We start from the raw sequence: 16,123 nt of genomic DNA, 5'->3' as shown, positions 1-16,123 counted from the left end.
CTCCCTGGCTCAGCAGGTGGCACCTGCCCTGTGCAGGTCTCTGTCCAAAGGTGCCACCCTAAACAGCTGCCCCTTGACCTCTGTAGGTTTCTGCTCACCCTTTAGCACGAGGGGCAGAGGTTTGCACTCTCTGGGAATGTCTGCCTCACAGCTGGGTGCTGTTCCTGCAGGTTGACCTCCAGAGGAAGGTTGAAGAGAGAAACCGGCTCCTGGCAGAGTACAAAGTAATGGAACCTCTTCCATGGTTTGGGTGGTTCTTCAGTTCTGGGAGTGGGATTGCTCTTTCCCTGGCACTGGGACAGCCCCGGGAAGGAGCTGAGGGAGCCAGGGGTGTTTGTAGTGAGCTGGAGGGATCAGAAGTTCTTTGCATTCCCCCCACAGCTTCCTGCAGAGCTTTTATTGTCGTGGTTTGGTGGTTGCTGGGTGTCCAACACTTGTGCAGATGAGGGTGGGTGACCCGCTTGTCCTCTGATCCCTGGGGAATCTGTGCTCTGGGACAGCTGTGTGACCTCAGCAGCAGATCTTTGGCCAAGGGGAGTTTGGGAAATAAAAACCTGATTGATCTTGTCAAAAAAAAGCTCTGACACTCAGCTCCAACATCTGGCAAAGCACACGCTGTGCGAGTCACCTGCTGCTGGCAGATGACACGATTTTCCCTGGCCCGGGAAGAAGACTGAGCTCCCTCCTGGATCCCTGTGTTGCAGAAGGAGCTGTGCCAGAAGGATCGGCACTTGCAGCAGCAGCAGACCAAGCTGGATGAGGTGCTCAGGCAGCTTTCTGAGGCCAGCTACCAGCAGGTAGGGGAGCTGGGCTGCACTGGGAGCTGCTCTGGCTGGCCCGGCTGGTGGTGACTCCTCTGCTGCCCCTCCACAGGTGGATTTGGAGCGGGAGCTGGAGCACAAGGAGGCCCTGCTGGCTCACTGCATGAAGAGAGAAGCTGAGGAGGTATGGGAGCCTTGCTCCACACCTGGGGGGGTGTTTGCCCAGCACTCTGCAGGCACCCGTCTCCAAACACCCTCCCCTTCATCCCAGAGAGCTCTGGCTCTGCCTTCTCACTGCCAGAGCCCTGACCAAGGCAGGCAAAGCCTCAGCATGGGGCACTCTGCCTCAGCCTCTTGGCTCAGAATCCTCAGGGATGAAACAGTGAGGGAAGCCAGAGGCTTTCTCAGCTTCCAGCTTCACCTGCAGTGGTTAGACCACAGCTCAGTTTACTTCCTCCTTTTCCTGCTGACCCTGGCATTGAGTCTTTACATGAGGAATCAGGTCTGTGCTGTGAGCAGGAGCTCCCTGCACACTTTAGGGAGTGTCTTTAGCTGGGAGAAGATGGGGGTTTTATCACTGATGTGGAAAGCTCTCATTCCCTCTCATTTTGAAGTCCATAAATGAGGATTTGTGGGGAGGTCCTGACACACATCTTCCCCTGCCCAGGTGATGGCTTTCAGCAGTCACAGTGCCCAGAGCAATGGCTTTCTGCAGCCAGCAGGAAAAGGAGCTGCTCCCACAGCCCACCGAGGGGTAAGTGCCCCAGCCAGATATCCTGGAGCTCTTTTGTTCCGTTCAGAGAGGTTTCCCCTTGCTGGGGAGGCAGCGCTGGGCTGGTCTCAGCTGGGCTGTTTTGGGCAGACCAGTGACCTGCAGCTGGTGCGGGACGCCCTCCGCAGCCTCAGGAACAGCTTCAGCGGCCACGACCCGCAGCACCACACCATCGACAGCCTGGAGCAGGGCATCTCCAGCCTCATGGAGCGCCTGCACCGCCTGGAGACGCACAAGAGGCAGGAGAGGAGGGTAAAGGCTCCCCAGCATGCTCAGCTCCCGCCCCAGAGGGCTCTGCCTGGGAGGTGACACTGTGTCCTTGTTGTTTTGGCTTTGCGCCCCAGGTCCGGGGGAAATCGCCAGCAAGCAGAGCGAGCAACGAGTGCAGAGACTCCTGGCCCCCCAAATCCAGTGAGTGCCTGGCAGGTCCTGCCCTTCCACTGCCAAAGCCACTGCTCAGCTCCCGGGTGTAGGATCCCCTTGGGATCTGCCCTCTCCAGGATCCTCCGTGGGTCAGAGCTCCCAGCAAAGGGAAGGGACTCACGTTTATGGCTGGTTTTCTGTAAGGAACCATCACAGAGCTGGTCTGGGCCTCTTGGGCAGTGCTGCAGCACAATAACCATGGCAATCACTGGGAAAAGGGATGTCATCCCAGCTTTCCTGCTGCTGTGCACCATCTAGTGGGGACAGAGGAGTGTTCCCTGCTCAGTGTTTACTGCCTTTCATATCCACAGAACGGTGCAGCCCTTTTAAACACCACATTTCCATGTGTGCAGAGGATTTTCTGCATAAAAGGAGCCTTCAAACTGTGGAGTTCAGCTCCTCTGTTTCAGCTCTTGGGGGAAGAAGGAAACAAGGCAGGAGTTGGGGAGAGAAACACAAACGGGCAAATTAAAATCCACCATCCATCCTGGGCAGCAGGAAGGGGAAGGTGGGGAGGGATAATGATGATAAGGGATGATAATCAGCGAGCTGCTGCCTTGCAGAGCTGCCTCACTCTCAGAGCACGCCCGTGATGAGCACCAGTGCCTGCACCAAAGTGTTGTACTTCACCGACCGCTCCCTCACCCCCTTCATGGTCAGCATACCAAAGAGGTGAGCCTGGCCCTTCCTGAGCCTCCTGGGCCCCCAAAACCAGCACTCTGATTTCCTGGGAATGCTCCCAGCCAGCACGGGTTTGCTGTGCCTCAACTGGATTTCATGCTGTTGGCTGGGGAAGATTGGCTGCAGTAGTCCCTGAGCTCTGGTTTCGTATTTTGTTTTTGCATTTATTTCCCTCGCAGGTTAGGGGAAGTGACTCTGAAGGATTTCAAGGCTGCCATCGATCGGGAAGGAGCCCATCGGTACCACTTCAAAGCCCTGGACCCCGAGTTTGGCACAGTGAAGGAGGAGGTAAAAGTGGGACTGGCCTTTGGGATCAGTGTCACCACACAGCCCTGGGGACCATGGTCACCTCACTTTTAAACAAATGAAACAGTGGGTGTTCCCCCAAACAAAGGTGGCTGCTTTCCCAGCCGTGGGTTAAGCTCTGTTGTGCTGAAATATTTTCATCCTCAGCAAAAGCAACTCCATGGATGTGGTTGTGAGTGCAGAGCCCCTTGGGGACACAGCAAAAATGCAGGCTGCAGGTTTTATAAACTCTATTGCAATGGGAGAGCCTATAAAAAATACAATCTCTTCCTTTCCCCTGAAGGTTTTTCAGAGAGAACTCTGTGTGTGTGGCATCGTTCCCTTTGTGTGCTGCAGTGCAGCCCTGCTCGTGCTCAGGCTGGCGTGGGTGTGGATTGGATTCATCTCAGGTTATTTGGACAGTTCTTGCCTCACAAATTGATTAGGACAAGGGCAAAAGGTCACCCTCTCTGGGGACAGGCAGCAGCAGCAGCTGGAGGTCGTGGTCTGGCTCAGAAAAGGCGTGATTCCTGTCTTTAGTTTACCTTTAATGTCAAAAATAACAAGCTGATAATAATCCCGATATTCATTGGTTAATGAGGCCTGGTCTGTTATTTACCTGAATTGTGAAAATGTGACTCATACCTCAGCCATCACTGCCATGTGTTCCCTGGATTATTTTGGGAAATCTGAGCTAGGATTTGACTTCATGCCCCTGATGCCACTCACACTGCAGAACCCTGTGTCCAGACCCCAGACACGACTGAAATCCTTTTTTTTTAATTTCATTTTGTTGGTAGGTGTTCCATGACGACGACATCATTCCTGGCTGGGAGGGGAAAATCGTGGCCTGGGTGGAAGAAGACCACGGGGAGAATTAATGGAGCTTTCAAGCCCTGTTTCTATGGAAACCTGTGACTGTCTGCAGAGCTCAGAGAGTGACCAAGGAGCCCAAGTGCTGGGAGGAGGCCAATTCAAGCTGCCAAAAAAGAGCCTCCGTGCCAGCCACGGGTGGTGCAGGCTGTGGGCATGGACAGCTGGCACCTGACTGCCCGTGCCCGAGGGCAGCTGCTGTCCTGAGGCTGCAGGGACAGATCTGTGGGACAGAAAATCCCTGTTTGGCCCTGCCAGCAAAACCCTAGAGGCCTTAAGGATGCTTTGCCCCCTTCTCCTCCATCCCTGCACCGTGTGCTGCAGGCTCAGCTGGGCATCTCCTGTGCTGCTGTCACAGAAAACTGCACTGATGCTGAAAATGTGAAGCTTTGCCTTCATGGAGAAGAGTTTGCTGGATCGTGGGAGCTGAAGCTGGACCAGCTGGACCTTCAGCAGGTCCTGCAGGAGCAGAGTGACTCTGTGGACACTGCAGGCTGACAGGACCTGTGCTGGGTGGGAAAAGTCCTCTGGAGGGTTGATGCATGGCCTGAAGCAAAGCTCACCCACCTGGCCAAGCTCCCTTTCTCCCAAACTCAGGCTCCCATCTCCCAGCCCTGCTTTCCCCACTTTCCAAAGCTGTTCCCATTTCCGAGGGTTTGCCCTGCAGCTCTGGGGACTGTGGGTTTGTTTGCTGCAGGGGTTCATGGCTGGGGGAGCTGGAATCAGCTGCTCCCTGAGGTCTTTACACCCCTGTCCTTGCTGAGCCTCTGTCCCTGTGTTCCTGCCCTCTCTGCTGTCACCTCCTGTGCTGCTGTCCCCCACTGCCAGGGCCACCAAGCACTTACCCACACCAGCTCCTTGCTATGCTCAGTCCTGAAGGATCAGGAAAGAACTGCTGGGGGAAGAACAAGCCCTACAGTCCCCCAAGGGTGGATTTTTCCCTTTGGTTTTGTGGTTTTGTTTCTCTACATCGCCCGTGGGCTTGGGAGGTCAAATGGGCTCTGCTCCTTCCCAGCTCCTGTGGGCCTTCCATGGACTGTCTGTGTGTGCTGTGCATGAGGCTGGAGAGGGGGCAACCCGGTTTTACTGTTTTATATTAACATGTCCTTTTGTAAACCCGTTCTTGAAATTATTTTGTACCGATTCACATTTGTCTGAGGACTGTGGATATTTTTATACTAGTGCAAGTGCTCTCTGTATATTTCTGCACGCATTATACTGTGTTTTACTCCTTTCCTGGTGGATGCTGAGATGTTTTGTATCGTCTTCTGTTGGCACAACACTGGCCTTGTAATTTTATCTTACTATGTGGTTTTGTGCCACATTGGCACAACACAAGCTGCCTCCTGTTCTGGACAATTTGTGTGACTTTCTGCTTACAGTCAGCGGGAGGAAAATTCATCAATGAGCAGGTTAATTAATGGGGGAAATACATCCCTTTGGAAAAGAAACAATTATTTTCTTTCTCTCCTGGACATAGTTTCTCTGTTGCACGGTCTATAGTGAAGAAGGCATGGGCTTGTGATACTGAGATCAATTGTATTTGAATTGCAAACTTCTCACAAGTTTTTCATTCTTTGGGTTTTACTCATTGGTTTTATTTCAGCAACAGCCACACACCAGGGCTGGAGTTTCATGGAGCAAATTTCAAAGCTTTTCAAGGTCTCTTGTTGGCCAGCCTCAGGTCCTTCTCTGCTCTCCAGAGGAGCAGTTTGCTTCGGGAGGTTTCTCCCCCATAAAAGCAAAAGGTGTTAATTTTAAATGAGTTTTAACTCTGGCTTGAGATTTTGCTACAAGATCAAGTTACAAAGTATCGGAACAGGAAAGTAACTCTGAGGAAACTGGGCAGAAATAAACCAACTGTAAGCACTGAAACAGACAGGCCTGGGCTATGGCAGTGAGAGCACATCTCAGAACAAACCCACCCTCCGTGCAAACAACTTCTCGCTTAGCTTGAGGTGGAACTCGGCACGTTTCAGCTCATGGCCTGTGGCACTGAGGGAGCGCGGCCTGTGCCCTCACACCCCTGGCTGTATTTACGTGTCCTGCCTCATCCACAGCCCTCACACCCTTCGCTGTATTTACATGTTGTACCCCATCCACAGCCTTCACAGCCCTGGCTGTATTTGTGTGTCCTGCCCCATCCACAGCCCTGGCTGTATTTATGTATTCATGTCCCATCCACAGCCCTCACACCCCTGAGTGTATTTAGTGTCCAGCCCCATCCACAGCCCTGGCTGTATTTGTGTGTCCTGCCCCATGCACAGCCCTCACAGCCCTGGCTGTCCTGCCCCATGCACAGCCGCTCCCCTGGCCCATCCAGAGGCCGCTCCCAGCAGCAGCGCCCCCGCCGGGCTGTCCCCTGCTCAGGGTTGCCGTGCAGCCCCAGCCCGTGCCCTGCACCCCGTGTTCCCGGGCCGAGCTCTCCGCAGCGGCGGGCGGGGCGGCGCTGAGGCGGCGCTGAGGCGGGCCCGCCGCCGCTTTACGGCCGCCCAGTGTCGCGCCGCGCCGCCCGCACGGAGGTCACCGAGCGCCGCCGGCCCCGCCCGCCTGGCCCCGGCTCGTCCCGCGCCGCTGCTGCAGCCTCCCGGCGCACCAGAAGGTGAGGGTGACCCCCGGAGCCTGCCCCGCCTGTCCCCTGTGTCCCCTCGCTGCCCCGTCGCTTTCTTTTCCCCCCTTCTCTTTCCTCCCTTCCCTTTCCCCCTTTCCCCCTCGCTTTCCCCGTCCTTGCCCCTTCGCTTTCCCCGTCCCCGTTTCCCGTCCCCGCCCTGTGCGGCTCACTTTGCCCCGGGGATTGAGTTATGGGATCACCAAGGCTGGAAAAGTCCTTTAGGATCAGCCAGCATTGCGGCTGGAGCCCCCCACCCCCTCGGCTCTTAGGCGCCCCCGGGCATGGGGGCTCCGCCGCCGCTCTGGGTAATCCTGGTCCAATACAAAACTGGGCGAAAATCGGTGGTTTTTGTGTCTTTGGCACCACTTAGCCTCCAGCCCCTGGGTGGCTGTGGGGTGCTGCCTCCATCCCCTCTGCCCTTTATCCCGGCACTGCTGTTGGTCCTTGGCAGACCCAGGCCAAGCCCTGGCTCCCTGTAACCCTTTCTTGGAGAGCCATAGTGTTAAGGGGTTGGAGTGCACCTTAAAGCCATGTGCAGGGACACAGGCTGCTCCAAGCCCCACCCGGGCTGACCTTGAACACTTCCAGGGATGGGGCAAGCACAGCCTCTGCCCTCAGCACCCCGTGTGGCTTTGCCAGGGTTCTTCACCAGCAGCCTGGGCCAGTCCTGGGGATTTGCAGCAGATCTGTGCCCCGCATCCAGGCTGAGCTGAGGATGTGTCTCTTGTCTCTGTCCCTTGTGTGCTGCTGGAGGTGTGTGGCTGTGACACTGCCCTGTCCCTCACAGGTGGCCCTGCCAGCGCTGTCCCCCACCATGCAGATGGGCACCATCGCACGCTGGGAGAAGAAGGAGGGGGACAAGATCAATGAAGGGGATCTCATAGCAGAGGTATCCTGGGGACGAGGCTGGGCTGGGCTCTCTGGCCTGGGGGCTGTCCCTGGCTGAAGGCAGAGTTTGGATCCCAAGGGTGGGAAGGAGTGGCTGCCAGCCTCTCAGAGCTGGTTTGAGGGCAGACTTCCCTAGAGCTGCTGCCTCAGGGTGATTTTTCCAGAGCTGTGACCCTAAAACAGACCGGGAGGCTCTGGGCTCACCATTTGCTGTTCTCTCTCAAAGGTGGAGACAGACAAAGCCACAGTTGGCTTTGAGAGCCTGGAGGAATGTTACCTGGCCAAGATCCTGGTGCCTGAAGGAACAAGGGACGTTCCTATTGGGGCTGTAATATGTATCACAGTAGAAAAGTATGTATTTTCCTAACCCTTGATGTGAATTTCCCCTCTTGGGGCTTCTGGGGTGCCTTGAGTGAAAGACTGAGACTATCACCTGACGGGCTTTGGGGCTCTGTGTGTTCTTCTAGGCCTGAACATATTGATGCCTTCAAAAATTACACCCTGGATTCTGCTGCAGCTGCTGCCCCTGCAGCCTCAGTGCCTCCCCCTCCAGCTGCAGCCCCCTCCCCACCACCTCAGCCTTCTCCTCAGGCCCCTGGCAGCTCTTACCCTCCTCACATGCAGGTAAGAGAGCACTGCTCCTGCTTTAAGGCTTCTTGCACTTTTTTTCTGCCCCTGGCATAGCTACCTGTGGGGCATTTTGTCATGGAAACTGTCTGGAATGGGAATTTATTAACTGTGCCACTTCAGTTGTGGTGTGCTTAGAGCAGGTGTTGGGGGACATCCCAGAAAGCTTTTTTAATAAATTTATTTCAGCATCCCAGCTGCTGGTGGAGGAGAGACTTGTCCCTCCAGGGTTGTTGTCTTGAAAAATGTTCTAAATCTGCATTTTTTTGACACTTGTGGTATAAAAAAAACCTTGTCCTTAGTGTGAGTAAGCTCTGCTCATATGCCAGGGCAGAACTCCAGCCTGTGGTGCTCTGGTGTCCACACCAGATGTGTCTGTGGGTCACTAATAATGAATTGTGTTTGTGGGTAAAACCTTTTTGCTTTGCTTAGGTTTTGAAGTGTACCCACTGATGGATTTGAGCACTTTGTACAGGGGGTTGCTTTCACACCCCTTTGAAAAAGAAAATCTGGAATATTGAACCCCATCCCACAGATAAAGCGTGTGGGAACTGATTTGTGTGAGATGTTACTCCAAGTCAGTAATAAAAGAATTAGAATGCCTTCTAAATGTGTGTTTTGGCTACTAAAGTTGCTTTCTTCCCTCTGCTTGCCCCCTCTGCCCAGTTTTGCTCCCCATGTGTGTGTCACAGTGACAAAGTGACTTGCTGCAGCCTTCCTTGGCCTTGCAGGCTGATGGCAGTGATGATTATTTTGATTTATCCATTTCTTGCCCTCTGCTCTTGCTCGCTCTCCTGCTCAGGCCTTGCTAAAAGAAGCCAAAGCAGCACAGTGGGACAGCTCTGCTTGGCTGTCCTGGAGCCAGACCTAGGAGTGCATTAAAGCTGCTTCTTTAGGTTGGCATCATTTCTCAGGAGTTCAGAGTGTGTTCTGAGCCTTCTGGATGAGCAGGCTCTGACTGTGCTGTGTTCTGTGCCTTCCCAGATCACCCTGCCTGCTCTGTCACCCACCATGACGATGGGCACAGTGCAGAGGTGGGAGAAGAAGGTGGGGGAGAAGCTGAGTGAGGGAGATTTGCTGGCTGAGATCGAGACAGATAAAGCCACAATCGGTGAGTGCCCTTGGAAGGGTCCTGAGCAGCCTCTGCCAGCTCCTCTGGCTGCTCAGGGGGTGGTGCTGTGGGACAGGCTTTGTCATCATCTCATTCCACTGGAGACCCCCTAAAAACACTTTTATTTCCTCATCAATCCTTCTTAGCAAGTGCATGGAGAGGTTCCCTGCTGGAAGGATCCTCCTGCTTCAGCTGCCAGTCTGCAGCAGCAGCACTCAGAGCAGCTTTCAGCTCCTCAGTGTTGTTTCTCTCCCCTGCAGGCTTTGAAGTGCAGGAGGAAGGCTACCTGGCAAAGATCTTGGTGCCTGAAGGAACAAGAGACGTGCCCTTAGGAACTCCTCTGTGCATCATTGTGGAGAAGGAGGCTGATATCCCAGCCTTTGCTGACTACCAGGCTGCTGCAGTCACTGACATGAAGGCCCCAGCTCCTCCTCCTCCTCCACAGGTAAGAAGGGCACCAGTGACAAGCCTGACCTGAGCTGGTGTTGGCACTGAGCAGGAGTGTTCTGATTTGTGAGTGCAAGGCTGATCCACGTGCTGAGGAGTGATCACTAATTTGCCCTCCAAGACCTCCAGCAGGTTTCATTCATTCTGATCTTTTCCCAGCTTGTTGCTTGTGCCAGTTCTGATTCCCCATCCTGGAAAATGGGGAGCATAAATTCTTTATTTTATTTGGTGTATAGTTCAGCTGACCTCCTTCCCAGTGCGTTTCTGATTTAATTTCTGGGAGCCTTTGTGCACATGAGTCATTATCTCTTGATTGATAATTAGATGGGCCACTTCTCTTGCCGTGGGTTCCACTGATGGCTTTGATTCTTTGTTAAGGTGATGGCAACTCCTGCAGCTGCTCCTCCTCCTCCCCAGCCTGCTGCTGCCCCTGCTCCAGCAGCCCCCTCAGCAGGGCCACCCCGCAAAGGAGGAAGGGTTGTGGTCAGTCCCCTGGCAAAGAAGCTGGCAGCAGAGAAAGGAATCGACCTTACCCAAGTGAAAGGTACCTTTCCTTTCCACTTCTTTGCTCTCACTGTCAGTTTTTTGTCCCTGTAGATCCATATTCTTCTGTTCTTCCTGACTGTGCAGCTGTGAACCAGGAGTTGTGTTCAATGATTCTCTCTTTTGAATAAAACTTTGCTTTAGAAGCAAAGCCATGTTGGAAATAATCAAAATCCTCTCCCATTTTCCTTTGCCCCTTTCAGGTACTGGACCAGATGGCAGAATCACCAAAAAAGATGTGGAGTCATTTGTGCCATCAAAGGCTGCTCCAGTGAGTAGGCTGGAAATGTGTGGGAATGGGTGTTACAGGAGTGCAAAGCTCTGTGGAAGGGCAGCTCCTGCATGGAGCTGGCATTGCTGGATTGAGTGGGTGGTGGTGACTGTAAGGTTGGGAAATTTAACCTGCCAGAAATGCTGATGAAGCCTTCTGCCTTTGTTATTCCACTAAGAAAAAAAAAATTGTGTGCTCCCAGCCCTTCCTCTGGCTGCTAAACCTTCGTGGGCTGAGGTCACCCAGTCCCAGCTGGTCCAGCATTGCTGAAGAGAGGGCATCAGAAGGAAAGCCAGACCTAGCAAAGCCCAGCCTGTCACTGCTGCCCCAGAAGTGTTCTGATGCTGTGGTTTGTGCTGTCCCTGAGCTGATGGAGTGTTTCTTTGTGCACAGCACAGCTCTGCTGTCTGTACAGCAACCAGAGCAGGACTGGCTGGGCTGGGAGCTCCACAGCAGCACATCTCAGTGTTGAGCTGCTAAAACACTCCATGCTGCATTTAATATCCAAATAGAGGGGTTAGGAGGAGCCTGGTGGGCACTGGAGAGGTGGAAATAGCTGCTGCTCTTACCAAGAGGCAGCTTGGCCTCAGCACTGAGCTGCAGTTGCTCTGTGGGTGTTTTGGGGTGACTCTGGTGTTCCTGCAGGCTGCAGCTCCGGAGGCAGTCCCTGCTGGAGTGGCAGCAGCACCCGAGGGGACCTTCACAGACATCCCCATCAGCAACATTCGCAGGGTAAGGGTTCAGTCTGTGCCAAGATCATTGTTCTGGCTGGGAGTGGTCCAGGCTGGGAGTGTTCCAGGCTGATTTCTGTGCTCTGCACCCCCCAGGTCATTGCTCAGAGGCTGATGCAGTCCAAACAAACAATACCTCACTACTACCTGTCCATCGATGTCAACATGGGGAAAGTCCTGGTGCTAAGGAAAGAACTCAATCAGGTGAGTTCTGGCGTCTTGGCTTGGGAAAAAACCATTCTTTTCAGTGCCTTTTGTGGGTCAGGTCTGGACTGTCTGTGGCAGAATGAGATTTTCCTCGTGTCTGCTGATTCCTGACTTCCCTAAGGGGCTGTTCTGAGCTCTGCTTGGTGCTGATTCATTATTTCAGGTGGGAAATAAAAGGATAGAAATATTTTACTTTTTAATAGTAAGAAAGGTAAAAAAATTAGAATAATAATTCTAAGCTGAGTTTGAGGAAAACTAAGCACTATAAAAACCTACGGTGTTAAATTATGAAGGAGATGCTTTTACCTTCTAAATTGTCCTTGAATTTTCATGCTTGCAAGTGGTGTGATTGTTTTCTAATGTTTTCTAATGTTTCTAATGTTTCCTGTGCAGTGACTGCCCTTATTAACTGGGGGGATGTGCAGGGGCCAAACTGACACCTGGAATCTCTTTATTTGCAGGAGGTCTCAGAGAACATTAAACTTTCTGTCAATGATTTCATAATTAAAGCTTCTGCATTGGCATGCTTGAAAGTGCCTGAGGCAAATTCTTCATGGATGGACACAGTTATTAGGCAGTAAGTTTATGGCATGGTCTGAGCCAGAAACTTTGTTCATGGCAAAAGAGAACTTCTGCTGGGATTTGAGGGAGGGGAAAAATACGATGTGAAGGTGAGAGGTTCTGTTAAAGTGGTGAAATCTTTGAGTCTAAGGTTGGTGGGCTAGGTGAAATAATTGTTGCAAGTGAATGTTAATTTTGGGTTGTCCGGGCTGTTTCTATTTCTCCTGCTTGCTCCCGTGCTGGAGTGAGCTGAGCTGCTGTGTGTGTTGCAGGAATCACGTGGTGGATGTGAGTGTGGCTGTCAGCACCGCCGCAGGGCTCATCACCCCCATCGTCTTCAACGCCCACATCAAGGGCCTGGCTGCCATCAGCAAGGACGTGGCTTCCCTGGCAGCCAAGGCCCGGGAGGGGAAGCTCCAGCCTCACGAATTCCAGGTCAGACGCCCCTGGTGGTGTTAAACTCTGCTGCTCTTGATTTGTTTAAAAGGAGCAAAGGCTGTGTGGTGATGTTGGAGCCTTGCTCTGTGATCACAGAATGTCCTGAGTGGGAAGGGACCCACAGGGGTCATTGGATCCAGCCCCTGGCCCTGCACTGACACCCCAAATCCCACCCTGGGCATCCCTGGAGTGCTGTCCAAACCCTCCTGGAGCTCTGGCAGCCTCGGGGCTGTGCCCATTCCCTGGGGAGCCTGGGCAGTGCCAGCACCCTCTGGGGAAGAACCTTTCCTTGAAATCCATCTCAAATTCCCCTGGCACAGCTCCAGCTGCTCCCTGGATCCTGTCCCTGCTCACCACAGAGCCTGCCCTCCTCAGGAAGCTGCAGACTGGGATGAGCTCCCCTCTCCTCATATTCCCACATAAAACAGTTTTTGTGAGTTTGCCCATGAATGTGTTTGTTTTCTTTTAGGGTGGTACTTTCACGATTTCCAATTTAGGAATGTATGGGATTAAGAATTTCTCTGCCATAATCAATCCACCTCAAGCCTGCATCCTGGCAGTGGGTTCCTCAAAAGAAATACTAGTGCCAGCTGATAATGAGAAAGGGTGAGTTTCCATCTGATCCTGAAGTCAGACTCTGAAATCATGCCTGGTTTCCTAACACCTACATTAGGTAATAATTGTACAGACACTAAAATGTGTTGTTGACACAGTGCTTTCAGTACTTGCTTCAGTTTGCATTTAAGGAAATCCTAAAGGATGGATCCTGTGTTAATATCCCCTTGCTTGGAGCTGAAATGGTTTTTCCTTTGTGTGGGGCTGTCCTTGTGCTGCAAGGAAAGCTGAGCTCCCTGCCCTAGGGGGAGCACACAGAGGTGTTTTAGTGCCTGTGGGAAGTTCCTTCCCTGGTTTTGCTCAGAGAAGGAATGAACATGATCTGCTCCCCAGTGCAGCTGGGGCAAACATCTGTCACCAGGCAGCAGCTGCTATTCCTGGCTCTCCAAGTAGCTGTTCTGCTCTGCAAGTGGCACAGCCTTGCAGAGGAGCATGTTAACCCTTTTTTTGTTGTTTTTCTCCCAGCTTTGACGTGGCCAGCATGATGTCTGTCACCCTGAGCTGTGATCACCGTGTTGTGGATGGAGCAGTTGGAGCACAGTGGCTTGCTGAGTTCAAGAACTTCCTTGAAAAGCCAGTAACCATGCTGCTATAATTTAACCATGCAAAGCAGAATTTTCATGGGTCACACTGTTGTGTTTTAAACAAGCTATTTAGACTTTAGTGTTCAGACTTTGAGAGAGTTCCTTTTTTATTTAAAAAAATGTATTATATTATCTGGTAATGTTATTTACCAGTCTGTACAGAAAAAAAAAAAAGTTTGCAAAAGTGCTTTTCAGAGCAATATTACAGCTACACTGTATTTTTATACAGTTAGTTAACTTGCAAACTCTTCCAAAACAGAGTTAAGCATCCCAGATTTTAAACAAAACAAAATTATCCTGGCATTGTGCCAGCTGCTTCTAAACTCAGATGCCCAGGGGGTTCATACCAACAGTTTCATGACCTCAGTGTTGTCAGAGACTGGAATTTCAAACATCTCTTGACAGGGGCACAGGTGAGATGGCCACAGAAGGGACAGGGAGGAGGGGAACTCCCCCGTGGGCAGTTCTGGGCTGGGGAGCTGGCACAGCACTGAGGGATGTGTCTCAAAGGCCAGCACTGCTGTTCCAAAGCCCGGCTGGAAGTTGGCACTGGGACCTTCTCAGCTCCGTGAGCCCTTCTGAGCACTTTAAGGGGAAAGAGCACTGCTGGCTGTGGGGTCCCAGCTCTGGGCACCCACATCTGTGTGCTGTCTCCTCCTGGAGCCTCACTGCCATCTGCTTGTGCTGTGGAACCTCTGCAGCTGCTGCTGCCGTGGCTGAGGTGACCCCCTTCAGGGCTCTGGTGCCCTGAAGTAACTGTTTTGCAGAATGTTCCATGTGTGTTGGAAGGCAGTGCAGACAAATCACACGTGCTGATCGCCCCGCCAGGGGATGGCAATCATGTGAGGACTGGGATGGTTGGGATTTTTCATTTCAGGCACTCTAACATAGGAAGCTCTGAGTTAAGCCACTGGAGTTGCAGACCTTGTCTGGATTGTCTGTGTTGTCCAGCCCCAGTGAAGCTGCAGAATGTGCTCTCCATGTACATATTGTATGTAAGGTGCTTCTCTAGTCTGTTGGACCCGTGTCCAGTTACCCCAGGCATTGCACCCTGCAAGGGCTGCAGTGCTGAACATTCTGAAATTCCACTTTCCACATGGAAATGTTCATGTAAAAAAAAAGGACAAACGTGCAGTAATGACAGAGTGACCAGGAGAATTAAATTGGGGGGGCAGAGTTGGAAAAAAAGGAAGAAGTTGTTCAGGCTGATCCTGTTATTCTGTATATTGCATTAAGTACTGTCTCCTGTAAAATTCTACATAATTCACTAAAGATATTGAAAGAAAATACTGTGGAAATTAAATATTTTTGTGGGAACTATATAGTGTCTGGTTGCTGTGATGCCTCGCTTAAGTGCAGAAAAAAAAAAGGTGCATTAAGATTTTGGATTTTCTTGAATGACCTGAAATACCCTGATTCCAGACTGGCTCTAGTGAACCCATGTTCCATTAAATGTTTGGAATTGACAACTACTAAACCATGTCCCAGTGCTTTTCTCTTCAGCTGTGTGTGGCTTCCCTCTGCAGCCTTTGTCTCACGGTGCAGCTCACCCTGTTAACCTGAAATTTCATCTCACATTTCCCAGACGTTTGCTTTTTGCTGTCTGCAGCTTGCTCTGTGCTCTGCTCACCCGTGGGGCTGTGTGTGATGGGTTGTTCAGCATTAAATACTTGAAGAGAGCTGCTCTAACCGTGGCATCCTGTCCATTTATTTATTTAACAAAAACACATCACCACTGTTCCTGCTGTCCCTGTGGTTCTTTTCTACAGCACATAACAAGTACTGGAACTAAATATTCCACTATTCTTTGAGTATTTACAGTATTTACTCATTTTTTTCATAAGTTTGGTGGTGCTACTATTCCTCCAACCTTCCTTTTCTGCTTGCATCTCTAAAGGCATTTGAGATGTTCACCCCTCATGAGTAAAAAGTGAATTAAAAACGCCCTTAAGCCCACTCCTAGCAAAGATTTTCACTCTGGGCTTTTGTTATCTGCCAAAACATCAAGAAGTTTCAGTCGTTTTCCCAAGCTGTGTTTCTGCAGAAGTATCTTACAACAGCTTTGCTAAATGCTGGCTAAAAAAATCCACGATTATAGAAAATAATTAATTAGAAGGTAATTAAGACAATAAATTAAATTACAAATAAGACTCAAAATTGATTAAAACTTAAAACGTTATTGAAAACATTACTTAAATTTAAAACATTACTTAAAATTGAATTTAAACCATTACTTAAAATTGAACTTAAACCATTACTTAAAATTCAATTTAAACCACTACTTAAATTTTATTAGCTAAGTAATTGATTCAAACTATTAACGAGTTACATAGTTTCCAGCATTACCAACCACAGTGCTTCTGAGAATTTTTGCGTTAGTCTGCGGTATTTTTTCCCCAAAAGAGGATTTCTTCAGAGCAGCCACTTGCTGTCCCGGGCCCGTGGCGGTGTCGGGCAGCGGGGCCTAGGCCGGTCCGAGCCGCGGGGGGCTGGATGCGGTGTCGGGCCGGGTGGTACCGGGGTGGTACCGGGGCGGTTCGGCTCCGTTTGGGGCGGTTCGGCTCCGTCCCGGCCGCCCGGAGCCCGCGGCCCTCACGGCCCTCACGGCCCTCACGGCCATGGCGGCGCCGTTGCCCCGGAGACGGCGCCGGAAGCGGCGCGCGCGCGGCCCCGCGCGTTTCCGCGTCCCCCGCC

At 51.7% G+C, this 16,123-nt stretch overlaps 2 protein-coding genes across 6 annotated transcripts in view; both read left to right on the top strand.

Moving 5' to 3' along the window:
• DIXDC1 (DIX domain containing 1) overlaps window positions 1-5,567 on the top strand; it is a 28,793-nt gene extending 23,226 nt beyond the window's left edge. For 2 of the 5 annotated variants that reach the window (XM_039722018.1, XM_039722020.1), the window contains 9 exons: window positions 171-224; window positions 705-797; window positions 874-945; window positions 1,429-1,515; window positions 1,624-1,785; window positions 1,878-1,944; window positions 2,520-2,628; window positions 2,817-2,925; window positions 3,723-5,567. In XM_039722018.1, the coding sequence (XP_039577952.1) occupies window positions 171-224; window positions 705-797; window positions 874-945; window positions 1,429-1,515; window positions 1,624-1,785; window positions 1,878-1,944; window positions 2,520-2,628; window positions 2,817-2,925; window positions 3,723-3,803 (834 nt within the window). In that variant the 3' untranslated portion in view covers window positions 3,804-5,567. Of the gene's footprint in view, window positions 1-170; window positions 225-704; window positions 798-873; window positions 946-1,428; window positions 1,516-1,623; window positions 1,945-2,519; window positions 2,629-2,816; window positions 2,926-3,722 lie in introns of all 5 variants that reach the window. The other 3 variants (XM_039722017.1, XM_039722015.1, XM_039722019.1) reach the window with 2 other exon arrangements.
• Window positions 5,568-6,324: 757 nt separating this feature from the next.
• DLAT (dihydrolipoamide S-acetyltransferase) lies at window positions 6,325-14,901 on the top strand. The gene is made up of 14 exons (XM_039721871.1): window positions 6,325-6,397; window positions 7,194-7,295; window positions 7,521-7,645; window positions 7,762-7,918; window positions 8,906-9,032; window positions 9,293-9,477; window positions 9,858-10,023; window positions 10,226-10,293; window positions 10,939-11,025; window positions 11,121-11,228; window positions 11,693-11,808; window positions 12,065-12,227; window positions 12,700-12,836; window positions 13,311-14,901. The coding sequence occupies exons 2-14, from the start codon at window positions 7,221-7,223 to the stop codon at window positions 13,438-13,440; spliced, it is 1,644 nt and encodes a 547-aa protein (XP_039577805.1). The 5' UTR covers window positions 6,325-6,397; window positions 7,194-7,220; the 3' UTR covers window positions 13,441-14,901.
• Window positions 14,902-16,123: the final 1,222 nt, after the last annotated feature.

Source organism: Passer montanus, unplaced genomic scaffold, assembly GCF_014805655.1.
Source record: "Passer montanus isolate IOZ18808 unplaced genomic scaffold, ASM1480565v1 scaffold47, whole genome shotgun sequence".
Taxonomy (NCBI): Eukaryota; Metazoa; Chordata; class Aves; order Passeriformes; family Passeridae; genus Passer; species Passer montanus.
Note: the sequence above shows the minus strand (reverse complement) of the source record. Positions and strands in the feature narration are given on the sequence as shown.

Excerpts from the sequence above, each read along its gene's own strand:
- DLAT (XM_039721871.1), top strand. The coding sequence starts at position 7,221 with ATGCAGATGGGCACCATCGCACGCTGGGAGAAGAAGGAGGGGGACAAG. Across the intron at positions 10,024-10,225 it reads CGACCTTACCCAAGTGAAAG|GTACTGGACCAGATGGCAGA; the intron begins GTACCTTTCCTT and ends TGCCCCTTTCAG. Across the intron at positions 11,229-11,692 it reads TAAGGAAAGAACTCAATCAG|GAGGTCTCAGAGAACATTAA; the intron begins GTGAGTTCTGGC and ends CTTTATTTGCAG.